The sequence below is a fragment of the Dermochelys coriacea genome, chromosome 8 (genome assembly GCF_009764565.3).
Source record: "Dermochelys coriacea isolate rDerCor1 chromosome 8, rDerCor1.pri.v4, whole genome shotgun sequence".
NCBI classification, from domain to species: domain Eukaryota; kingdom Metazoa; phylum Chordata; order Testudines; family Dermochelyidae; genus Dermochelys; species Dermochelys coriacea.
This window is the reverse complement of record NC_050075.1, coordinates 47,478,031-47,504,675: the sequence shown is the minus strand read 5'-3', so window position 1 is coordinate 47,504,675 and position 26,645 is coordinate 47,478,031. Positions and strand designations below refer to the sequence as shown.

The following is a 26,645-nucleotide window of genomic DNA, read 5'->3' as shown; positions in this document are numbered from 1 at the left end:
GGGACTCTACTGTGGGGGCTGCTGTGATGCAAGTAGCCAATGCAATCAAAGATCTGCTGATATCAAGGGTAGTGACCCTGGGAAATGTGCAGGTCATAGTGGATGGCTTTGCTGCAATGGGATTCCCTAACTGTGGTGGGGCCATAGACGAAACCCATATCCCTATCTTGGCATCGGAGCACCAAGCCAGCGAGTACGTAAACCACAAGGGGTAATTTTCAATAGTGCTGCAAGCACTGGTGGATCACAAGGGACATTTCACCAACATCAACGTGGGATGGCCGGGAAAGGTACATGATGCTCGCATCTTCAGGAACTCTGGTCTGTTTCAAAAGCTGCAGGAAGGGACTTTCTTCCCAGACCAGAAAATAACCGTTGGGGATGTTGAAATGCCTATAGTTATCCTTGGGGACCCAGCCTACCCCTTAATGCCATGGCTCATGAAGCCATACATAGGCAGCCTGGAGAATAGTCAGGAGTTGTACAACTACAGGCTGAGCAAGTGCAGAATGGTGGTAGAATGTGCATTTGGACGTTTAAAAGCGTGCTGGTACAGTTTACTGACTCAGTTAGACCTCAGCAAAACCAATATTCCCACTGTTATTACTGCTTGCTGTGTGCTCCACAATATCTGTGAGAGTAAGGGGGAGACGTTTTATGGTGGGGTGGGAGGTTGAGGCAAATCGCCTGGCCGCTGGTTACGCACAGCCAGACACCAGGGCGTTTAGAAGAGCACAGGAGGGTGCAGTGCGCATCAGAGAAGCTTTGAAAACCAGTTTGATGACTGGCCAGGCTACGGTGTGAAAGTTCTGTTTGTTTCTCCTTGATGAAACCCCCCGCCCCTTGGTTCACTCTACTTCCCTGTAAGCTAATCACCCTCCCCACCTCCCTTCAATCACCGCTTGCAGAGGCAATAAAGTCATTGTTGCTTCACATTCATGCATTCTTTATTAATTCATCACACAAATAGGGGGATAATTACCAAGGTAGCCCAGGAGGAGTGGTGGAGGAGGGAAGGACAAGGCCACACAGCACTTTAAAAGTTTAAAACTTTTGTTGAATGCCAGCCTTCTGTTACTTGGGCAATCCTCTGGGGTGAAGTGGCTGGGTGGCCGGAGGCCCCCCCACCACGTTCTTGGGCGTCTGGGTGAGGAGGCTATGGAACTTGGGAAAGAGGGCGGTTCGTTACACAGGGGCTGTAGCGGCGGTCTGTGCTCCTGCTGCCTTTCCTACAGCTCAACCATACGCTGAAGCATATTAGTTTGATCCTCCAGCAGCCTCAGCATTGAATCCTGCCTCCTCTCATCACGCTGCCGCCACCTTTCAGCTTCAGCCCTCTCTTCAGCCCGCCACCTCTCCTCCCGGTCATTTTGTGCTTTCCTGCACTCTGACATCGTCTTCCTCCATGCATTCGTCTGTGCTCTGTCAGTGTGGGAGGAGAGCATGAGCTCAGAGAACATTTCATCGCAAGTGCTTTTTTTTCACCTTCTAATCTTCGCTAGCCTCTGGGAAGGAGAAGATCCTGTGATCCTTGAAACACATGCAGCTGGTGGAGAAAAAAAAAGGGACAGTGGTATTTGAAAAGACACATTTTATAGAACAATGGGTACACTCTTTCACAGTAAACCTTGCTGTTAACATTACATACATAGCACATGTGCTTTCGTTACAAGGTCGCATTTTGCCTCCCCCCACTGCGTGGCTAACAGCGGGGAACATTTCTTTTCAGCCATAGGCAATCAACCCAGCAGGAACGGGCACCTCTGAATGTCCCCTTAAGAAAAGCACCCTATTTCAACCAGGTGACCATGAATGACATCACTCTCCTGAGGATAATACAGGGAGATAAAGAACGGATGTTGTTTGAACGCCAGCAAACATACACTGCAATGCTTTGTTCTACAATGATTCCCGAGTACGTGCTACTGGCCTGGAGTGGTAAAGTGTCCTACCATGGTGGATGGAATAAGGCTGCCCTCCCCAGAAACCTTTTGCAAAGGCTTTGGGAGTATATCCAGGAGAGCCACGAATGCCAGGGCAAATTAATCATTAAACATGCTGGCTTTTAAACCTTGTATAGTATTTTAAAAGGTACACTCACCAGAGGTCCCTTCTCCGCCTGGTGGGTCCGGGAGGCAGCCTTGGGTGGGTTTGGGGGGTACTGGCTCCAGGTCCAGGGTGAGAAACAGTTCCTGGCTGTCAGGAAAACTGGTTTCTCCGTTTGTTTGCTGTGAGCTACCTCCTCATCGTCTTCCTCATCCCCAAAACCTGCTTCCATGTTGCCTCCATCTCCATTGAAGGAGTCAAACAACACGGCTGGGGTAGTGGTGGCTGAACCCCCTAAAATGGCATGCAGCTCATCATAGAATTGGCACGTTTGGGGGTCTGACCCGGAGCAGCCGTTGGCCTCTCCGGTTTTCTGGTAGGCTTGCCTCAGCTCCTTAAGTTTCAGGTGGCACTACTTCGGGTCCCTGTTATGGCCTCTGTCCTTCATGCCCTGGGAGATTTTCACAAATGTTTTGGCATTTCGAAAACTGGAACGTAGCTCTGATAGCACGGATTCCTCTCTCCATACCGTGATCAGATCCCGTACCTCCCGTTCGGTCCATGCTGGAGCTCTTTTGCGATTCTGGGACTCCATCATGGTCACCTCTGCTGATGAGCTCTGCATGGTCACCTGCAGCTTGCCACACTGGCCAAACAGGAAATTGACATTCAAAAGTTCGCGGGCCTTTTCCTGTCTACCTGGTCAGTGCATCTGAGTTGAGAGTGCTGTCCAGAGCGGTCACAATGGAGCACTCTGGGATAGCTCCCGGAGGCCAATACCATCTAATTGCGTCCACAGTACCCCAAATTCGACCCAGCAAAACCGATTTCAGCGCTAATCCCCTTGTCAGGGGTGGAGTAAGGAAATCAATTTTAAGAGCCCTTTAAGTCAAAAAAAAGGGCTTCGTCATGTGGATGGGTGCAGGGTTACATCCATTTAACGCTGTTAAATTCGACCTCAACACCTAGTGTAGACCAGGGCTAGGTTCTTTAGAGCTGACCCAAGCTACACAGCTGGGGATCCCTTGCTTCTCCTTAGAAGTCCTGCCCTCTCCCTAGAAGTCCAAAGTGCACAGGGATCTTTGCTTATGTTAGGAATCTTTTCCCCTCAGAGTCCAAACAGCATAATGATAGCAATTTTTCTTGCCAGGGATTTTTATCCCCTTCCCCCAGAGCTCAAGCTGATGGGACAAGGGTTTGTGCAGGTCTCCACTTCTTGGGTGTTGGAGGAGCAATCAACAAAGTCTTTTATCCACTGTTTCAGGATGACTTGTCTGATGTCCATGGGCTTTCTTTTGCTAGGCAGGAGGTGACACCTCTTGTGGTAAGCTAGTATCTCACCCTTGGTAAGGCTTCTCTCCTGACTGGAGGGGTTTGCAGTTTTAAAGCAAACACTTTTGTAGTTACAGAGCAAAACACTTAAACATTACCTTAGAGCATGGGATACTGATATTCCAAGTGAGATTAATGCAGGCAGCAACTCACAAGCTGTTCATAAGTCCAAACACATTTCTATAAAGCCAATGCCCATTTTAAAAACGCTAACACACAGGTAAGCCAGACTGGTTTCCAGCTATGCATTTGTCAGTGTTTAATAAGTCCTATGCATGAGCTGGAACCTGGTCTGCCAGCATCACACACCCATGGCAGTGTATACAGAAAGGAAGGAGGAGCTGCACTGGTTGAGACCATTGGGGCATTTTGTCTGGTATCTCATCTGGCCTCCCACCATACCAGACCACACCACTGACCCATCTAGTCTTGCATTTCACCTCTCCTCAACCAAGAGCAGATTGTTGATCCTTCTAATCAGCATCTTGCCCCCTGCAATTCCACATCAGATCACTGGTATCTCACCTCCTGCCATAGATCAGACACTTGACCCATCTACTCTGTATCTTGCCTCCTATGATACTGTTTGGGTTATTTGTCCATTTAGTTTGGTATCAAAATGCTCCAGTTTCAAGAGTTATTTCAGCCTCTTATTACAACCTTTGCTTTGACTATTGTGTTGGAAGATATGCTAAGTTAATCAGTACACAAAAATCCAGAACTGAAAACTCACGCCAGTTTGCAAATTATATATCAATATCCTCTTCTGTTGAATGAATGTGGTACTGATAAAAGCTCTTTGGTTGACATCTCAAGCTAAATCAGTGCAATGGATTCTGGGTAAGTTTTCAAGTTACAGTACTTACAGTACTGAGATACACTGAGAGTCTAAAAAGTACCTTCATTTTTCTGTATTTAAAACTAGAAAAAGTCCAGCCGTGTTCCTCTAAATCCAACTGAACTACACAAAAAACAATAAATGGATCTGTCTGAGCTGAACATTTTAATAAAGTGTGCCATGTTTGGAAGAGGCTGAGTGATTGGAGGACAGAAGGAATGAGTTAGATAACAATCAAGGGCCTGTCTCCTGAGGGGAAAGCGTTCTTACTTGGAAACCATTAGGAAACAGGACATTTTCCTTATAATTTCTCTTCCAGCTGAAGAATCACTATATCCCCCTGTGAGGAGATTGAGCAAGAAACAAGTGAAGTGACTCTCTTAAGGTCACATAGAACATTGGTAGCAGAGCTCAGATGAGAACCCACAAATCCTGCTTTTCATGCCTTGGCTCTACCTATTAATCAAGACCACTCTCTTTGCCTTGAAGGCTTCTGTTGTTGTCATTGTATCCTTTCAGTATGTGTTCCTTTCCCTCCGGGAAAATTGATCCAAAAAGCAAAAGAAAGAATTGACAAAGACCTTTTCCCCTCCCTGTGCAGAATTAAATCTGAAATGGGTTGATAATGGCAAAATCCAGTCCTCCTTGACTCTGACAAATGTCTTTAATGTTATTCAGGAAGCTGACCTTTTCCTGTCTTTATTGTGCAACTTCCCTCTGAATCAGATTTGATTGTTACTTCAGGTAAAATAACAAACACTGTCACATAAACAATTTTGCAGCAATGTTAAAAGAAGAAAAGCTGCCTTACTTGCAAAGCCAATAGAAACCAACAGTCATGCTCTACACCACTGGCTCTCAACCTTTCCAGACTACTACCCCTTTCAGGAGGCTGATTTGTCTTGCATACCCCATTTTTCACCTTACTTGAAAACAACTTGCTGACAAAATCAGGCATAAAAATACAAAAGTGTCACAGCACACTATCATTGACAAATTGCTGACTCTCTCATTTTTACCATATAATTATAAAATAAATCAACTGGAATATAAATTACTTTATTTACATTTCAGTGTATCATATATAAAGCCATATAAACAAGTCATTGTATGAAATGTTAGTTTGTACTGACTTCGCTAGTGGTTTTTATGTAGCCTGTTGTAAAACTAGGCAAATATCTAGATAAGCTGATGTACCCCCAGAAGACCTTTGTGTACCCCCAGGGGTACATATACGCCGGTTGAGAACCAAAATGCCAGCCATGAACAATTAGTTGTGACGACCTTTCATCTATGCACCGTCACCTCTCCACTCACAGTGGAATACTCTAGGCATGAGGGTTCTGCTTTGAGAAACCAACAGAAGAAATACCACTCCATTGAAAGGTTTATTGTAGGTAATGCAGACCACAGATGGGCCAGCTAGATCAAAAAACATTAAAGATGGAAAATCAGATAGCAAATCTAAGGCTGCTTGTGCGGAGAAGAGAAATGACCACACATTGTGAGATAAGAGTTCAGTCCCAAGCCTTGCTACAGATTTCCTGTGTGACCTTGGACAAGCTCATTTCACCTCTCTGGGCCTTGTTATCCCCAGCTGGCAGATAGGGACAATAATGCTTAACTATGCCTTACGGGGTTACTGGGAGGCTTAATTCATTAATGTGTGTTAAAAGTATTGAGAGTTTCGCTGCTATAGGAAATGATTATCTTGGTCTGATAAAATCATGAAATCTATCTATCTATCCAGGTACTTACACAGCCACCATCATTGAAGTATCCTCGCAAACACCAGTGAATTTATCTTCACAACGTTCCTGTCAGCTAGAGAAGTATTATTGTTCCTTAGGCATATATAACAAACTGAGGCACAGGAAGATTAAATGACTAATGACTTGTCTACATAGGGAAACTGACGGGAACAGCTATTCCAGAATAGCTCCCTTTTTGGACTCTCTATTTCTGAATAAAAGTCATTTTATTCCAAAATAATTAGTGTGCTTCCAAAGGGGAGTAATTATTTTGGAATAAAATCACTGCTATTCTGGAATAGAGTGGTCATACAAGCATCTATTCTACCATAGCTTATTCCAATCCATTTCCCCATGTAGACAAGCCCTAAGGTCACATAGGAAGGCTCTAGGAAAGCCATTAATTGAATCCAGGCCTCCAGAAATGCCGGTCCAGTGCCTTAACCTCAAGACCAACCTTCCTCCCTTTCATCCAAAACATTTACAAATCAGTTTATACACAGTAAAGCTCTGGACATCCTTCACAACGCCCACCCATAAATTGTTTTGTTAGGTAAGTGAGACATGGGATGTGCCAGGTCTGAGGACAGCGAGGGGACAAAATATCTAATATCCTACACTGAAAACACAGATGCACTGCCACTGTTCTAGTCTCTAAGCATGCCTAGATCTGACATTGATCAAACTTGACAATGGGGAAGATCCCAGGTCCAATGTCACTAACTCCTGCTAAGACAAAAAACAGAATACAAATATGTATTTCATGGATCAGGGAGGATTTCTGGGGAAAACTAGATTAAAGTGGATCTCACTCTATTGGCTGAAGAAATTGAAGATGGAAAATTTAGGGATAATTGTCAAGTTAGATGACCCTACCCAGGGGATAAACTTCCTGGTGGTCATGCAGAAACAATGCACATTAGAGCTGTGACAGTGCCTAAAGCCACACAAGACCGGAACAGAGCGGTCAAGCAAAAGGATTACATTTGATAAGGTAACAAAATTGGCTGATGCATCCTGGGTGCCGGACGGCAGACAAAACTGGACAAAAAAAGCTCACTGCTAACCACAGTTAATACTCCACATGTAGAGCTGGTTGTACTTGTTCAAAGTAAATGGGGTGGATTGTTATAGAAAAAGGCTGCGTTTTCCACCCAAAGAATAAAAATTGTGAAAAAATTGTTAACGTCTTCTAAATGTTTTGGTCTCCCCCAACATTTTCTGCAACAATTTTTATCCAAAATGTTATTGAAATTTTGCATTTATCAAAAAAAATGGTTTTCAGAAAGTAAAAAAGAAACATTTATAAGGATTTCAGTAACTGTTTTTATAGCATTTTTAGTTTAGTTTTTGAACCCAGTGAAATGAAAACGATTAAAAAAAATGACAACATTTAAAACAAAAACGATTTAGATCATCTCTACCCACAAGGGAGGTATGGATGCACCTGCTCATTCCTCAATATTCATTCATCCTAAGAAGTGTTTAAAAAAGAAAATGGACTAAAGACACACTGAGCTCTGTGGGCTACAGCCATTAGGGATGACAGGCATTGGTGTTGAGAGCTGTGGAAAAGGAAATGCTCTGGAGTGACAAAAGGGAAGAACGGTCCCCGGTACTTTGTGCGCCTTTTCAAGCATGCCCTTTGTGTAACACTTATCTGCAGAAGAGCATAACAGCAACACAGACTCCATTATGTATCTGTGGTCAGGAGATATTTTGCAGACAGTGTTGCCACCTCTGAGAAATTTATCAAGGGTGTCACTTTTTTTTTTTAAGTCTCCCAGAGTTCTGTGGGTCTGGGGGAATCTCAGCTTTCATGAAAGACCCAAAAAATTATTACAACATTTGTGAGTTGTATTTTAAATTCCAGCTCATGGAGTCATGTTCATATGTGAGAATCTCCGCTTGCATTGCTTTAAAAAAAAAAAAAAAAACTTTCTAGCTCTCCTGACTAGAGAAAAGCTTGAAAACATGAACCCTACATATTCAAAATCCAGAAGGCAAAGTAAAACAAAAAAAAAAAGGTTTTTAAAATCTCATGATGTTGGGGGACTGACTCATGAGTTGGCAATATGGCATGCCATTAAATGTCTCCGTGTGTGTGTGTGAGCACCCATATAGGTGGCTGGCTTCAGAGAACGAGAGAAAAGGGGGTCAAGTTAGATCCAGCCAAATGCATCATCAGAGCAACTATGGTAACTTCCAACTTCTCTGTACGTATATATCTATCTTCTTACTATATGTTCCATTCTATGCATCCGATGAAGTGAGCTGTAGCCCCTGAAAGCTTATGCTCTAATAAACGTGTTAGTCTCTAAGATGCCACAAGGACTCCTGTTCTTTTTGAGGATAAATATGTTAGTCACGTGCCTCAGCAGTGGCTCTCAAGCCCAACCCTGCAGAGACAGCAGCACTCACTAAGAGGAGGCCACCAGGAAATCATGTAGAGCTAGATAGGTTGTCAGGGATGTTGATTTTACCTCTCCACATTCACACCGCACCTTGCAGGCGTTTTGTCACCATTGAGATCTCCTTCTGAAAGTGTCAGTGTTTCAATCAGACACCCAGCAAGATGTTACCTTGACCCAAATGAAAAAACTGATTGCCAGTGCAGGCACACACACACTGGCGTAATATGATCTAAATAAAAGAGCCGATCGTTACTGTGGGCACAGCTAAGAAAGAACTGGTGGTTGCTACTACTGCAAAACACCACTGGCTTTCTATTTATGTCAAAGTCTCTCCCATCCATGGAAATACAACCGTGCACAGATTGAAAAGAACAGTGTAAAACAGCGGTCTGCTGGGCGGGGGGAAATAGCGGTGTGGGGGAGAAAATTCACACTGGAGTTTTAGCTCAAGCCTTTTAAAGCAGTCATGGACAAAAAAAGTCCCAAGAACCACCAGCTCACCAAAGAATGGTATTGCGCTTGCGGAAGTATGACCCTGTGGTTAAACACAGAGCAAGAACGGATATGGCAGATGGTTTGTGTCAGGGTTTGATACTATGAAACAGTCGTTCGAGGCCCCATGTATTTTCCTGAAGAAGAGCTCTCTGTAAACTGGAAAGCTTGCCTTTCTCACCAACAGAAGTTGGTCCAATGAAAGATATTACCTCCCCCGGCCTTGTCTCTCTCATATCCTGGGACCGACATGGCTACAACTACGCTGCAAACGGTTTGGCTGTGTCAGGCAAGACATTGTCAGTGAAGAAATTGGACTAAGCAAGCACTCCCAGTTGTCTACATGGCTAGAGAATATCACTGCTGGTTGGTCAAAAGGAAAATGATGGGGGTCAACCACACGTGAGAGAGCTCTAGACACTGAGCAAGGAACTACCCTTCACGGAACTTTGTGGCTGCTCAGACAAACTTCTGCGGAGCACACAGCAAAAAGAAAGGTTTGTTTGGACTCCAGCTGCATTGTTTGAGTTACTGTTAATGCACAATGACTTACAGGAACCTGAAGAACAGATGGCTCAAGGAACTACCCCTGGCACCCAAGACCCTCTGATTCACTCATTCTCATCAGCATGGGGTTAGCAGCAACCAAAAGCTGCTGCTATCTATTAGCCTCTTCAGTGGCACCACACTGAAGCATGGGGATGAGATCCTGACCCCACTGAAATCAATGGGAGTTTTGTCCAGTCACAAATTAAGAGAGTAGTCTCACACTTAGGAGTCAGGGGCACACCTAAGATCCAGTGCCAGCAATGCCGCTGACTCACTGTGACACCCAGGGCAAGTCACTTCACCTCCCTGTGCCTCCGCTTCCTCATCCATAAAATGGAGACAATACTTCTGAGGTGTTAGGCTTTAGCATCTGTACGCTGCTTTAAAGATTCTCAAGTGAAAATGTCGTAATTTGTATCACAGTAAGGCCTAGAGGCCACAATCAAGATCAGGGCCCCACCATGCTAGGGGCTGTATAGACACGTGGTAGGAGACAGCCCCTGCTCCGAAGAGCTGAAAGTCTAAACAGATACAGGAGGCAGCATTGCCACCATTTTACAAACAAGGAGCTGAGGCACAGGGAGACTAAATGACATACCCAAGATCACACAACAAGTGGGTGGCAGAACCAGGAACTGAACCCAAGTCTCCAGCATCGCAGCCCAACCATCTTGCTATGCAAATGTGGCGTGTATAGCACTGTTATGGTGGCAATCACTAGACAGCACTGTAACACATAGTTTTACACGTTCTTTCTGTTAGCAGGCAAACAGTGTACGTTCTTTGATAAAACACTGTAGTTGGTTTGCTGATGTCGTTGCTTTGGGGGAGCTGTTGCAAACAGCCAAGAGTGTTTGTCATTAGCCTTAATCTCTCTTGCTAGAGTCAATTTTTGGCACAGATTTCTTTGCTGGGACCTGAGCAGTGGAGTTTGGGTGAGAATCCTGAATGAGGGGATAGCCTGTGTGCAGTTTGTGACCACCCCTCTTCCAGGACAGGTGTATGTAGCGTAAATAAAACAAATTACGCTCGCAAAGTACTCAGGCTCCACATCCTAATTTCTCCAACAGGAAACTGATCAACAATGGCCTGATACTTGTAACAGCTCTGCAGAGGGACAGCAGAATTATTCTTATCCTTCAGCTAGCAAGGAGAAAATTTCAGCCTAGAGGGGATGGAGAGAGTCAAGTAGCCCAGCAAGAAGACGACTTGCTGTAGAGATTATGATGTTATTGTGGAGGTGAATGGACACTAAATCCAGAGGAAAAAATCTTCTGCACCAGCAGCAGCCTGGAGGGATTGAAATCTCAGCCTTTCCCAGCGACTGTGGTACAACACGACATTTAAAACAGGCTACCACGGTCCCAGAGTCTGTCCGTCAGGTAATGAAACATGACAAGTGAATCCTGGAAATTCCTCCCAACTGCAATGTATCAGTGTGAAGGGGAAGGGCGGGTGGGCTGTTCACTGAACAAAACAAGAATTCCAGCCCCACTGCCATTTCAGGGAGGGGAAAGAGCTCAGATCTACCTGCCCCAGCTCTCACCCTCCTAAAGGAAAGCCTGGCTCAATTTTCATATTTACCGGACTCCAGATTAGATTTGCAGCCACACACCAAACATAAGGCCTGATTTTCCCGATGCATGTTGGTTTCACGCTGGTATAATTCTGCTGACTTCAGTGGGGTGCCTCCTGATTCACACCAGCATCAGAAAGAGCTGAACTGAGCCCTTATCCTTCTGTAGCATTTATTAGCTCAGAAATGGCTGGACACAAGTTACAAGAGCAATACGATGACATTAACTCTTTAGCATCTGAATACTCTGCAGGAACACAGTCAGGTACTGCCATACTGGAAGAGACCACGGATATCCTGGTATCCTGCCTCTGGCAGTGGCCGATACCTGATGAAGGAGAGCCAGCCTCCTAGCCAACGGTGCAATAGTGCACAAAATTTCTTCCCATCCCCTGCAGAGATCAGCTGACACTCTGCAGCATGTAGTCTGGTGACCCTGTCTGAGCATGGATAACTACAAATGTGGTTAGCATGAGCATAAAAGTATCTAGCCCTTTGTAAATGCAGCTCCAATAAGCTCCAGATCCAGGACGGGGTCTGTTTGCTTATTTATTTTCAGTCATTGATCACATGTTTAAATGCTGAAGTTAAAGGGAGGCGTTGAGTGAGTGCTTTGCCTGTCTTGGCAATTACAGCACATTTGTCTGCCTCAGACAGCAACAGTTGGTTTTGAAATTCATGTGTAGACTAAATACATTTCTACAGCAAAAAGAGAGGGGCTAGGGGAGGAAATTAGCAATGGCTAAAATCTGCCGTACTGGCAGAAAAATACCTGACAGGAAAGCCAATAAATACTTGATTTTAAACATTTTAATAACATTATAGCTTAAGGCCATCATGACCTATGGTACCACATTTACCAGCCAGCTACTGAGACACAGAAAGAGGACAAAAAACTTTGAATCTCAGGTTTTGTCAGGAGGGGAGGGGGCAGGTTTAGCTATTGGTGTAGTGCTGGTGCACCCATGTAAACCATTTGAAACTGATTTAGGCTGCACTGGTGCAAGTCACAATTTACACCAGTGTACTCTATACTGGGAGTTTGCTGCGACATAGGTGTTCTACACAGGTGAGTAATCCTCCATATGGACAAAGCCCAGAAGCAAAGGTGTCCAAACTCAGTGAGCTAAAAGAGCAGCCCTTATTCACAAGTCACGTTCCATCCATCAGAAGGCAGTCACGTGTGCACACTCACTCACAAAAATATCAAACCACCATGCACCAAAACAAGCATAGAATGCAGGGACCAGAGTTATAACTGATTAAACTGGCCAGGTTTGCAAACCTGCCTGCTTCTCAACATGTGTAAAAATATCAGATGCCTCCCTCTCAGTCGCTGAGTTTGTAAATTCTAATCCTTGTTGTCGTCTAGAGACCAGAAACATAAATGGGGATTGCTTCCCAGGCACCTTCAAAGGAGTGAAGCTGCTAACGGAGACAGATTCAGTCAAATACACGGGCATATGCATGTGTGTGCTCAGGGATTCAAAAGTACATGTAAGTGTGAGGGTCTCGATATAAGTGCATATCAGTGTGTGAGTGGGAAATGGTAGGTCTTCTCTATCCCAGAAGAATCTATAGTAAATGGAAAACTAGGGAAATTACAGCACTACAAGTGACAAGTCAATGAAAGCTGAGCACCTGAGCGGAGAAACAAGGTTTTTTAGTCAGGTTGTTGTTGTCAAGTTTGCTTTTGATAATGTCTATTTAACTCCAATATCTAATGTACTCTTGGGAGAAAGGATGGCTGTGTTAAAGATTCGACTGTCCCTTCAATTAAGGTGTAAAAGCCCATAAGAAACATCTCTGAGACTCTCTAGAAATCCACCAGTAGGTCTAGGGATGACCAGATTTGCCGGTCCTGATATTTCTAAGGATCTTTTTGGGCTTTCTTTATGTATCATAATGAAGCAAAAAGGGCACAAGCTCTTTTTTAAAAAATCATTTGTAGGTTGCTTTTAAGAGACTATATATCTTGGAAATGGTTAATTTCTATGGAGAAAGAGATCCAAGATTTTGCTTCCTAAGACAACTGTGCCTTGTCAGACATATAACTAGAAAATATTTACAGCAGGTGCCTGATTCTCAAAGGACCAGAAAATACTGAGAAAATCCTCAGAGGTGTGCACAGAAGAACATAGTGGAAAGGCGAAAACAATAAGAGAGAGCTTCTCAGACACAGGAACTGTGGGAACCTTCTACTGAGTCTACTGCTTGACAGACATCCATCCTTATGGGAAAGTCTTGGAGAAAAAATAACCAGGATAAAACCAATAGGGTGCTATCAAAATGTAATAGAGTTCTATTGAAAGGACTCTAAAAGCTAACTGCAATCCAAGAGGAGTTTTGCCATGGGCCTCAAAGTGGCCAGGATTTCATCCAGAGAAATGAACAGAAAACAAGACATTTTCTATAGGTTTTTATAGCCATCCAACAAAATTCTATAGAAGAGAGAAAATTCTCTATTAAATTCTACCGGATGGTTTTAAAACAATCCTATAGAAAGGTTATTGTTTTCTACACAATCTTACAGGACTAAGGGCAGCATCAATCTCTATGCATCAGCTCTACTATTCAATAAATTACGCATACTTCCCATGACAGATGACCATCGTAGGGGGAAAGCAATGTTATACAGCACCTTCTTTCACACACACCCTGGAAATCTGAGTAGACTGTGCAATGGTTAGAAGAAAAAATAAAATAAGTTTGAGGAAAGGAAGACAGTTTCCCCAGGTGGTCGTGCCTGTTTGGGTTGTGGAAATACCTGCATTCTCTTTTGCCACTAGTAGAAGTACAATATGGTGCACTATTGTGACAAGAATATAGAGGAGCTCACAGCAGATCTTATGTGTTCCCAGCTCCTTCTCTGCTGGGTTTCCCAGCTCAAACCATGCTAACCCCATTCGCTGAGTTGCCCCTGTATTTTGCCATCTTCCTCTGCTCAGGCCAGAATTCCTCTCATTTCCCATTGTGTTCCTTTCTCCAGGCTCAGCTCTGGTCTGTCCCATCAAAAAGACCTGGTCCCCTCCTGTCCATTCCACTCTAAAGTTCAGATCCACTCTGCAGCATCACAGAAACTGCCCTGCTCAGCCACGTCTCTCCAGCATTCTGGGGATGTCTACACTGCAGCTGGGCGTGTGCCTCCCATCACGGGTAGCTGGAGTTGTGCTAGCATCACTCAAGCTAGCAGTGCGGACACAGCATCTCCAGCCATGATGCAGGCTATACCACAAGAGCAGCCATGCAGCCAATCAGAAGTATCAGCAAATCAAGGATTTCCTCTCTTCCTTCCCTGGTTTCCTCAGTCCCAAAGGTCTCCTTTCCCTGACGCTATACAGTAGCTGCCTTTTATTCATTGGCTGAAGTGGGTGGAGAATAAAATTCAGGAAGCCTGCAGGCAGCAGTAACACATTTTGGCTTCATCCCAGAAAAATGTAGGAGGCTGAGCCCACCTGTGAATTATAGTGCAGTACCAGCTCTGTTGGAGTTCAGGTTGAGCATCGCTTTTTGTAAAGGTCGCCCGTTCTAAGCACTCAAGTCCACATTCTTACTGGGACCGTCTTGAAATTTGCTGTGCCTCATGTTGGTGCAGAGTAGGAATAGCAGACCACGTTTGGGGTAATTTAAGCAGCAAGCTCCCAAGAAACAGCCCTCTTGCCAAATGAGCTGTTTACAAAATCACCTGGTTCTTCTATTTATTTATTTATTGCATGCACCAGGGGCACAAACTGTTGAGCAAATTTTTCCCAAATTTGATCCCAATTGAGGATTGATCTCAGCCAGTGCATGGCACCCACTGGCCTTTTGGGAATACAATACTGGAAAAGTCAAAGGGTAAAGACTGTAACTCCAAGTTGGCACAAGCTGAACTGATGCACCTAGATGACTGAAATGCTCATGTGCAGCAGGACTGGGCTCTTTTGAAGCCAGAGTCTTTACAGGCAGTCTGCTGTGCCAGTAACTGTGTGGCTCAAGGTGACATCCTGTAGGCCATGAACCTGAGCTGACATTTTGAGCACTGCCCTTGGCGGTTTTCAGAGAACGTGTGCTATGCACATTCTCCACCCCCACTCTGCAGGGGCTCCCTTTGGAAGTCAATGGGGGTTTGGGCATCGACTTCAATGGGGCCAGATTCTACCCACGATATTCAATGGTGCAGTGTTCTTATCAAGATAGAGGAATTCCTTAGCAACCGCATCCTCAGGGAATAAAAGCAAAAAAATCAAGGTCGAGTGCCCTCTTGGCTTCTACTGCACTGTATGGGGCAGCAATTTCCCACACAAAAAAGTGGAACTCAAAAATTTTAAGGCCAGAGGGGACTGCTCTGATCATCTAGTGAGACCTCCTCCAGAGAACCTCACTTAGCAATTCCTGCATCAGGCCCATAGCTTCTAGTTGGGTGGGACCATCTTTTCCAGAAAGAACTCCAGTTTTGATTTAAAGATTTCACACATGCTCGCGAGTCTACCATCCCTGGGTAAATCATTCGAATGGTTAATTACTCCATTGCACTTTATTTCCAATCTGAATCTGTCCGAACACTGCTCCTTGTTATGTCCTGGCCTGCTAGATACAAGAGGCCTCCACCGTCCTGTTACAAGTGTGTGGCCACCACCACTGCAAGCTGCAGAGACCAGAGAATTCTTGTCCTTCTGTTCCAAATACTACAACCCTCTAGCACACAAGGTACAAGAGAATCTCTCCTGTGGCTATAGCATTTGAACGTATATCTATGGCCACTGGAGGTATATGGAAATCCTATGTTAAAGCATTGATTTTTTGAGAGACTTTTATTGGCATCTCCAGCATCACAGCGCCCCCTTCTGAATCATTCGCAGCACCACTGCTTGCAGCACCTGGGTTTTCCTGGGAGTTTTCCTAGTCAAAGATTGACCTGGCCTAACCCTATTTAACTTGGGAGAGCTGACAAGATTTCAGCCTGAGGCAGCATGGCTGCAGGCCAAGCTAGATAAGTACTTATAAAGGGGACTTTGTGGCAAAGCCAAATAGTTCTCATCTCCGAGCGAGTATGCCAACGAGCATTAGCAGCAAATGAGACAGCCACTGCAGCACCCCCTAGAACCATAGTCTTTATCACATGTATCCTTTTAACAAAAACGTCTACGTTTCAAAACCTTTTCAGATCCTCCCAGCCTATACAGTGAGAATGGATGAGTCCACGGAACATCCTTATCGCATGTGACAACACTTTGTGTCTAGGAGGACATGTTGCAGCAGGACAGCTAATGGAGCGACCCAAGTGGCTGATGATTCTTTGAGGCGTTGTTTGTAAATAAGGCAAGTTCCCATGATATTGCAGGGAACAGTGTGATAAGAGCCCCTGAGGCTGTACCAGGTCGCTGAAGTAGAAAAAAAACTGTTTTGTTACCAAGCTCAACAGAGGACATGTTTCTTCTGGGTTTTAGCTGGGCTTCAGTGATTCCATAGTGAAACCCTAGAGCATCCACCAAGTCAATCCTCATGTCTTCCCTGAGGCAGGGAAAATCTGTCCCTCCCAAAGACAGAGTTCAAGGAAATGCCACAAATTGGAACATCTCCTCTCCTCTGTGTGGGTTATTCCCATTTAGAGAAGAATGGGCCCCCCGTATCTTTGGTTGAGAGAAATTAGGGCAATCAGCTGTCACCTCTTGGCTCCTGCAATGGTCAGGAAGGACTTCACACCTCCCCCCTGTATCTTTACTAACTGAACTGTAAGTTTTCACGAACAGCTGCCTTAGACAAATCCTTCACATCAGCTGGCCATAAAAAAAGATCACAGATTAAGGGCTTTGGAGGAAGAGAAAACCAATTGATAGGCCAGGAAATTATGGAAAGACAAAGGTGGTGGCTAGGACACAGCTGGAGGAAAGAACCCAACAACATAACAAAGCTCGTTGGACTGGGCTTTTCAGAGCAAGAGTTGACAGGGTAGACCCAGAACAACTTGGAAACATACAACAGAAGCAGAAAGGAAACCTATCAAACTGGCTAGGGAAGAAGCTACGAGTAGGTCTATGCTTACGGTGGTGTGTAGGGTACAGACACGGCATGCCCATATAGCAGGGTATAAAGAGCAGTATAGACAGTGAGGCACAGCTCAGGCAAGTAGAGTAGAGCAGAGCAGAAGGCCCCACAGGCCTGAACCCCCTGGGTACATACTCTACACAGCTCTCTACCTGCCCAATGCAGTGCCCACCTCTGTGCTATTTTTAGCAGTATAGCGTCTTGCTGCCTCTTGGCCAGCGGAACATCTTGCTGCCGCACGTAAGTACACACCATACTGAGTTTGGATGCAATCTGACTTTCACTGTGTCATGTAGCTACATGAACCTTACACGCCACCACAAGCACAGACAAGGTCTAAGACAGCAGCAAGAAACCGGCAAAGAATGGAAGGCCTGGGTGAAGGCCCAATGGTCTGCATGGAATAAAGCAAGTTTACCAGAGAATCTCAACGTACATTACCAATATCGACACATTTAGACTTCCAACCCCCTGGTAGGCAAGTGTCACTATCCTCATCTCACAGGCAGGCAGCTAAGCTTCAGAGAGACAGGGGCAGGCAAGAAGAGCTGAGGAGACATCCTGCAGATCTGAGGAAGAAGGGGATAGCCTGGTGGGAAGGGGACAGGCAGGGAGCAAAAGGGTTACCACTTTTGCTCCTCAGCCTTGGACAGGAGACTCTGAAACTAGATGATAGGGGCCCTCAACTCATCACACACTGCTCCTGAGGGCAACGTCACTTGGAGGTTAAGGAGGGCCAACTACATCTCACCTACAGCTGGTGGTGACTGGGTAGACAGACACCTCTGGCTTCCTGACTCCCCTATCTGCCAGGAGGAGTTGCTGGGTTTTAGCCACTGGCTAGCATGGAAGTGGCCAGCCTTTGAGACCCCATTTTCTCACCTGCTAGTCAACCAGCACCTTGCCGACTCTCACCGCCTTCTCCCTACTCCAATGAGAGGAGTAGGAGGGAGTGCCTAGCCTCTGGCAGGGCTACTGATGTAGCAGAAGCTGCAAAGATGCTGACCCAGAGTGAGGGGTCTGGACAGGGAAGAGGAGTTGAGGGACTGAAAGAGAGGACTGGAAGATGAGATGGGTATTGGCAGATTTTGGCAGACAGGAACTCACGGATTTGAGGCAGGCTATATAGTAAGGCGTCTACTCCATAACGTATGCAGATTCTGCACAGTTAGTGCAAGTGGGATTGGTAAATGCTGTACACTATTTCTGGCTTTTTCCTGCCACTCTAGGCAGATTGGAGGTAGATTAGACAGTCTCTGTGGGGTTCTATCCAACAGCATCAGATGCAGCAATTCTGACCACCACAGCTCTCTCTGCATTGCTCTCACCTGCCAGCTTTTGAACTAGCTACTTCTGGATGTACTTCCCCATCTGCCTCTGGAAATCAGCCATTAATGGAGGTGTCCATCCACATATCCAGCCACCTCTTCCCAGTCCCAATTTCCGGCAGGTTAGTTTTGAAAATCTGGCTCCTCGTGGGACATGCTCTCTATTGTCCTTCCATCTTTTATATTAATGTAAATATTTGTACGCTAAGCAGTTGTATGGTACTGACTCTCAGGGTGACCAGCAGCTACAAATAAGATCTAAAGTTCGGGGTTTAATAACAATAGTCCCGATTTGACAGTGTTGCTATGGATTTTTTTCAGAAAATGACATTAAAACTAAGAGATTTCAGGCCAGCAGGGACAATATAGTGATAATATAGTCTGACCTCCTGCATAACACAGGCTGTACAATTTCACCCAGTGATTCCTGCATCAACCCCAGGTTGAGCTAGACCCTTTCTTTTAGAAAGACCTCCAATCTTGAGTTAAAGATTACAATCAATGAAGAATGCATCACATCGCTGGGTCAGCTGTTCCACTGGTTAATGACACTTGTTTAAAATGTGTGCCTTGCTAGTGTAAATGGAATACAGGTGATAGTAAGGGTGAGAGTAAATATCAGTAACCAGAGGGTTAAAAAAAAAAACAGTTCAGGGAGGTGGGAATTATCCCCAAAACAAGCATTAGTAACCCAGGAAATTCAGAGCCACAAGAAATCCAGCCATGTTAAGGTATGGAAATGGCCAATTAGGGCCCCCAAACCACTAGACCTTTGCCTTGTAGTGATACCATGCAATCATGAGGAAGACATTTTAGTGCTTGTGATCCCAGATTAAACCAATTTTTAAAAATAAATTAGGGTGCGTTTTTTCATATGTTCTCCCTCATGGTGTCAGTGCAGGTAGGGGATATGAGTGAAAGGAAGGGGCTAGTAGCAATGCCAAAGGTAGTGGGTGGAGATCAAAAATGTGCATGAGGTCTAGAGGGGAAGAGGGTTGTGTGTTGCGGGGAGAACAACATTCCTGGAGGAGCCCTCAGAATGCAAAGACATCGGCACTCAGGCACTGGATTCCCTAGGCCCCCCACTTCACATAACGCCCCATCAGAGCCCCCCTACCCTCTAGGCTCATATACATCCCTGCGTCCCCATCCCATCTCCCCACTGCATCCGACATACCAGCTTTATTCTTCCTCCATCCCCACAACACCCTCCTTGCTCCCCCAGTACCAGAAAGCAGCACTGTGGGGAGCCAAGAGGAGCGGGGAAGCAGCCATGTGGGGACACTGTGGGGGGGCACCTTTAAAGAGCTGCGACAATGGGGGTTGAGCAATCTGACAGTAAGAACCCCTGACACATCTACAGACCCCCTCATGCCAACTCATTACGACTAATGGAAATGCAGCATGCAAATTAGTTAGGGAAGAAGGGCCATGATTGATTGAGTAACCTCTCATGTCACACTGCCCCCCCTTAATTTAAAGGAAAGTTTAGAGTTAACCATTATGTGCAAGTCTGATAGAATTTAATAAACAATAACAACTTATTAAAGCAATCCATATGTAACACATTGACCACGTGCGTTTGTATCCCTGTGCGGCTGATCCACAGCGGTTTGCAGCTTGGTCCAGCTAATCAACTTGGTCCCTTAGCTCAACTGATAGTAGTCGTTTCTGAAGAACTAGAGGGCCAAAGTTTGATCTCTGCTGACGACCAGATCAGAGAGTCCTTACTTATAGATTCCTACAGCAGCAATATAATTCTCTTCTAAATGCTATTGGGTGATAAAATTGGAGAGAGAAAATATTGTTTTCTAATAAAATCCTAAAGCCCTATTTAATTTCTATATTTCCCTATTGATTTCTTCCCTATTAAATTCCATAGGGCTTTCCCATAAAGGTGTGTAAAATATGTAGAATACAACAAACATTGCTGACAGATCCTAAAATTGCAGCTTTCACCATTCCCCTGCATACACAAGCCTCTTCCTCTTGACGCCGAGACAGGGTTTTGGAGAACTTTGCTATGTGTGTTTAAATAAGCAGTATTGCCAGCTCTCATGATCTGATTACGCTTTGCAATATTTGGTGTGTTTCTTAAAGCCCCAACTCCTGGAGTCACGTGAAAACATAAAAATCTCAGCTTTCACGATAAAAGTTTCTAATCTTCATAGTGGCAGAGAAAACCTTACAAATATGTCTCAAATGGACCCAACATGTTCAAAAAAGGTAAATAAAAAGAACTCCTAACATATTGTTTCTTTAAAATCATCATTTTAAAGACTACCATGATTCTGGGGAGCCTGACTAATAGTTTTTGAGCACTCAGGACTGGCAGTACAGAGTCAGACACAGTCTCCCATTCACAAATTGTCCCAGCAGCCGTCCAAGCTCCTACCCAATCATCCGCTCAGAGGCAGGGAGAATATGCTGTCAAACAACATGCACGGCTCATTGAGCATGCTCCAAAGTGAATTTGCAGTCACTTACAAAGCTTTCCATTCAATCCCCAACTCCCAAAAGCATTTATCTTTGTGTGGGTCTCTCTCTGTGTCAATGCAGAATGCCTAACACATTGTGAGAGGGCTAGAATACAAAGAAATTAATAATTATTAATAATGATATTGAGTGCTGTCAGACCCACTGTGTTAAATTAAGGTGTTATAAAGGCCAATTTCTATTCTATCCTTCAACCACTGCTGAGTTGGCATCACAGTTTATTGTACCTCAATTGACAGGCGCCTCTCAAAGTGGACAAACAGATGAAATAAACTGGTTTCAGACAATGCTACTGTTACTTTTTCCCTAAAGTATTGAGCTGTTGGTAGGGTGGAAAACACCATTACAATAAAAGCTGCATGCAGGGTGGAGCAAAAAATCTCTCTCTTCTTCCTCAAAAAATTTCATTCACACCTAAACCTCACGAACAACTATCACCCCAAAGTTCTTGGTAGCGGAAACCGATACCCTGGTGGAACTCACTTCAGGAGTAGGGCCCTACCCCATTTTAAATGCCAGCATTTGTTTTATTCATTTATTTGGCTGTGTCCCTGTTCAAAAACAAGGGTGTGGTTTTGGGGTTTTTTTTCTTTTTAAATAATGAGAAAAAGTATGGGTCCCCCCTCCCACAACTCAGACATGGATTTTATTCTGATTTTCCAAACAAATTTCCCCTTTCTGCCAAAACCAAATCATAGAAAAATTCAGACTGAAAGGGGAATGTTTTGGGCAAGTTAAGGGTGCGTGAAAACAAGGAGACGTCATCATCAGCTAGTGTAAAGCCAAGTGTGAGAAATGCTAAATATAAATATTGGAAGAGCCAAATGAAAACCTCTCTAGAGCTTAGTATAGAACACAGTGGTCCCTGGCCCCCTAACCACCTCCCATTTAGCTAAGACCCTCCCCCATTTAACTCAGACACCTCTTCCCAATGTCTCTATGAAACTCATATGCCAGGCTGAGAATCCATGGTTCAACATATCAGTACATTCAACCCACTAATGGCAGTATCTTCAAAAGTGCCCAATATTTTTGGGCGCATGCCCAATTTGAGATGCCTGCTGCACTGATTTTTGTGGGTGTCACAAAAATACCCCCCCAAAATATTCATTCACGCATACACTTGAGTGCCCAATTTGAGTCACAATAGATCTGATCCATTATTATTCTGCTCCATGTATGTCATGTACTCTAATGCAAAGCAGGTGTAACACACACATATACTGATAAGGCAGCATTTTATACCCACTCTGCACTAGTATAAGTGCCTGCACCAACAGCATGGCAAAAATGAATTGGGCCCATTGTGTCTTATGTTTGGCACCCAAACTGAGCGGCTACAGCTGAAAGCTGTCCTTCATCTCCTTCACTCACACTCAAAAAGAGTAACAAAAATGATCAACCTCAAGAAATTCAAAGCCTGTAATCCCTGCAAGAGTTCTGATTCCTGCAGCTCAGAGCTTCTCATTGGCATGTGGCATATCACGGTGCATCACAAATTATAACCAAAGTCCATTGCAGACGCCTGCCTTACTTAGCTTGAAGTCCCATTTTGCTACATTTGTCAAAGTGTCAGACTCTTATTTATCAGTGTCCAAGGGGTGGGGGCAGTTGTGCTGGACAGAAAAGAGAATGTTCTCTATGGGGTTTTTTAAGGAAAAACGGCTATATTAAAATCATTTGTTTTCTCCAAAAACACAAGCAGGTAAAGAAGTCCAGTTGAAAAGATAATTATGTGATATTATCCTATTGTTTTGATTTATATCCACCATTCACAGCACACACAAATAAGTACATGCATCTTTCAAATGTCTTGTCCAACCTATGCAAAACTTTAGAGAAAAATTTCTCTCTGGCTTGGATCAAGCACACATAATTTCGAGGCAGACTAGTTCAGTTGTGGTGAAGGTGATTGGGTTCATAATAATAAGACAGTTTCACTCTCAAGCATGTAGAGACTGTTGTAAGGTTACGACTATCTAGAAGCTAGGTAAATGCTTTTCTACTTCCCATTCACATACTCTGGCAATTTAATCGGTCTGTCTGTCTAACCCAGAAGGCTAAGATTGCAAGTGCAAGTGCAATACTTACTGCCAAAGCCAGAAGGAACCTTAATGAAGTGAGGATAATTCCCATACATGTTTAATCTTCAGTTCATCCCTTTCTTTTTTTAATACAACTGCGTCTCCTCCGACTTCAAAGATCCTTAATATTCAGCAAGGTCTGGCAAGCTTGGGGCAGTGCTCTGTGATACCATGGAATCTCTGACAATGCTGGGGCAGCTGCCTCCTCGGGTCTATAAGAGAGCCTCCAGATGAGAGACTTCATAGTATCTTCAAGACGGTAGCAGCTGCCGTCTGTAATTTGGCATACTGTTGTTCTACTGCTTTCCGATTCAGCTCAGGGCTGGGCTTCCGCACTCAGCTATTACAGCTCCCTGCAAATTCACACTGCACTATCCTGGTGGCATAATCTACCAGCTAAGAGAACAATCGATGTATGACAGCACCGGTATAGGTCAGAAATTCAAGGGGAGGGGGAAGGAAATTGTTGGGGGGGGGAGTGGTTTTTTGCACCAATAAAAATGTGATGCAGGTTATTGTAACTACTATTATTATTTATTTACAGTAGCACCTGCTGTGTGGAAGATGCTTTCAGAACACTCGGGAAGGAACAATCCCTGTTTTAACGAGATTGCACTCCGCAGACAGACGGACAGATAAGCCCACACAGGTTAGGGGATGGGGAATAATGCATTTCCTCCCCCAAAATTTCAAACACTTTGATACATATAGAATTATAACTGTGACAGGGAAAAGGTCACGCTCATGGTATCGGAAATTAAAGTTCAGACAGTCCATCCATCCATTGGGTGCTATCATAATGGCCTCAAGACGCTAGACACTAGAATGCTACAATTTGGTTTTAAGTAGCACCATAAGGTTTTTCAAACAGGTTTTACAAAGCAATTGCTATTTATTTCGGATGGGGTTTTCATAGGGCCTAACGATGTTAGGAATCCAACTCCCATTGAAATTCAATGGAATTTGGGTGGGTAACTCCTTTATGCCCCTTTGAGAACCCTGGCATTGTTTATTTGCAATCAGTTGCTCTGACACTGTGCAAAGCTCTGCCCATTCACAGACCCTGCCTCAACGTGCTTACAATCTAAGAAGCCAAGCAACACAGAAAGGGTGAGGGGTGCAATATTTATACATAGAGCACTACCAAATTCATGGTCCATTTGGGTCAATTTCAGAGTCATGAGATTTTAAAAATCATAAATTTCATGATTTCAGCTATTTAAATCTGAAATTTCACAGTGTTGTAATAGTAGGGATCCTGACGCAAAAAGGAGTTGTGGGGGGGTCCCAAGATTACTGGGGGGGGGGGTTGTGATACTGCTACCCTTACCTCTGCACTGCTGCTGGCAGCAGCACTGCCTTCAGAGCTGGGCAGCTGGAGAGTGGTGGCTGCTGGCCAGGAGCCCAGCTCTGAAGGCAGAGCCACCGCTAGCAGCAGTTCAGAAGTAAGGATGGCATGGTATGGTATTGACACCTTTGCTTCTGTGCTGCTGCTGGTAAGCCACTGCTCTCCAGCCACTGCTTTCTGGCCACCCAGCTCTGAAGGCAATGCAGAAATAAGGGTGACAATACCATGACCCCCCTAAAATAACCTTACAACTCCCTTTTGGGTCAGGACCCCCAGTTTGAGAAATGCTAGTCTCCCCCAAGAAATCTGTATAGTATGGGTAAAAGTACACAAAAGAGCAGATTTCACAGTCCGTGACATGTTTTTCATGGCCGTGAATTTGGTAGGGCACTATTTATACACATTATATTGCATGTGTTAAGTCCATATTTGCTATACCCAACTGCCCCTTAGCTTAGCCATTTCCGATTTCTAGTAGGCATCCCAGTGGAGGGTGCTGAAGATGGTAGTAGAAGCAGCAGATGAGCGAGCAGTCATGGCTGGCAGAGTGGAGCAGGCCAGGGTGATGTGTTAGGAGACATAAGTAAGGAGGGATAGAGCTGTGGAGGGTTGTGAAGGCAAAGGAAGGAAGTTGGAATTTGAGGCAATGATACAGGAAAGTACCAGTGGAGGGATTCAAAGACAGGGTAGGGGTGGTGTGTGAACTGGCCAGAGTGATGGGATAGAAAGAGGATCTTAGCTGTGGTGTGAATGAACTAGAAGTGGGGTGGGTGAGGAGCAGGCCAGAGGGGAGAAGGGCTGGATATGAGGAGGAAGTTAAGGAAGAGATTGGGCAAGTGTTTTAACTATATGGCCAGGAGTAAAAGCTCAGATGCTGGGACTATTATGGAAGAAGCAGCAGTAAGCTCTAAAGGTAGCTTGGACGCATGGGTCAAGCAAGGCGTCAAAGATGGTTCTCAGGCTATAGGTCTGAGTGATGGCAGAGTTGTCTGTAGTGGCAGGAACTGTGGGGGAGGGAAGAGGGCTTGGGATAATTCAGTTCAGGACATGTTGCTAGCAAGAGATCTGATAGATGTCAAAGACAGGCTGGGAGGCAGGATTGCATGGAGTGTGGGGAAGTAGCTGAAGCCACAAGCAGATGAGATCACCCAAGGAATGGAATGGAATGAATGGGCCAAGAACAGAGCCTGGTGGGATAAACCAATGAGCAAATGGATTAAATCAAAGTTGCTTGACCTTTCAAGCATCATGGGCCATACTGGCTACTTGCCAGCAGCCCTAGGGCTGCAACACAGTTATAGACATATTCAGCTCATCAGTCTACATTTCCCTTCCCTAGAGAGTAAATGAACCATGTACAATAGAAAGGAACACAAGGAGCCAGCTCCTCAGCTCGTTGACTTCAATGACACGGCACTCCAGGAGTCCCTGGCTTCTCTCACTCTTTGGATTCTAGAGATGGGCAAAACGGATCTAATTCTTGCATGAAGGCTGAGATCCCAATGAGGGTATCCCTGGCAGAGGGAGGGAGGCAAGGGGGTGCAGTGGACTAATGCACTGGCTTCTGATCACTGGTGGCCTTTGTTCAAATCCTGACAAGGGAAGAGAGGTAATAGGATGCTAGCTATCGGGGGGATTTATAGGTGGGCTGAGGTACTGAGACAAGCTGACTCATGCGCGGTACCTTAGTAGAACAGAACATAGGATGAGCGCAAGTGTTGATAGGGATATGATGAATCTGGACCCATGTACCTACTTCTAAAAGCAAGCGTAGTACAGGTTGGTCAGCAAACAGCTCTGTTCCCATCAGGAAAACCCATCTTTGGTCACATGGGTCACAAGCCAGGAGGGACCCCCAGCCAACCACCAGAAGAAGATCAAAGGACTAGAATCCTCAGGAGACTAAACTGTGGTGAGTCACAGCCAGAGAAGAGGAGGGACTGAGGTGCACCAGGCCCAAGGCCCTGCAATGGCAGGGAATCCTGAGGCTCTCTGGTAGTCAGGAAGAAATGAACCCCACCTAACGTGACACCCTTTGGCCAGCGCTGTAAGCAGCGGTGATGGGCACAGCCCTACCTGACTGGAGAAGAGGTTGTTATGTTGCCAGACGGACAGAAAGAGGAAGAGAACAATGGGAGGGAAGGGAAACCTTGAGTGCCCTGGGTGCAGCTCACAGTCCAGTGCTACGGGTTCAGCCCATCAGGGCTCTGCCAGGAGCCAGGAGAGCTAGTAGCTATGCTTGACCCTGCAGATGTTGCGCAGGGAGACTGCGGAGGAAGGAACATTTGACATGCAAGCAATAGTGAGGGAGAAGTTAATAATATGCAAGCTAGACTCGGGCAGACCCGGTGCTGACAGCCCTGA

General features: G+C 45.0%; 1 protein-coding gene across 3 annotated transcripts in view; it reads right to left on the bottom strand.

Moving 5' to 3' along the window:
• The window catches only part of RXRG (retinoid X receptor gamma), a 111,345-nt gene that overhangs the window by 40,058 nt on the left and 44,642 nt on the right, over positions 1 to 26,645 (bottom strand). Inside the window, exon 1 of one of the 3 annotated variants that reach the window (XM_038413390.2) lies at positions 22,941 to 23,269. The exons of the other annotated variants lie outside the window; for them this stretch is intronic. Coding sequence (XP_038269318.1) covers positions 22,941 to 22,989 — 49 coding nt within the window. The 5' untranslated portion in view covers positions 22,990 to 23,269. Of the gene's footprint in view, positions 1 to 22,940; positions 23,270 to 26,645 lie in introns of those variants that run through there. 3 annotated transcript variants of the gene reach the window in all.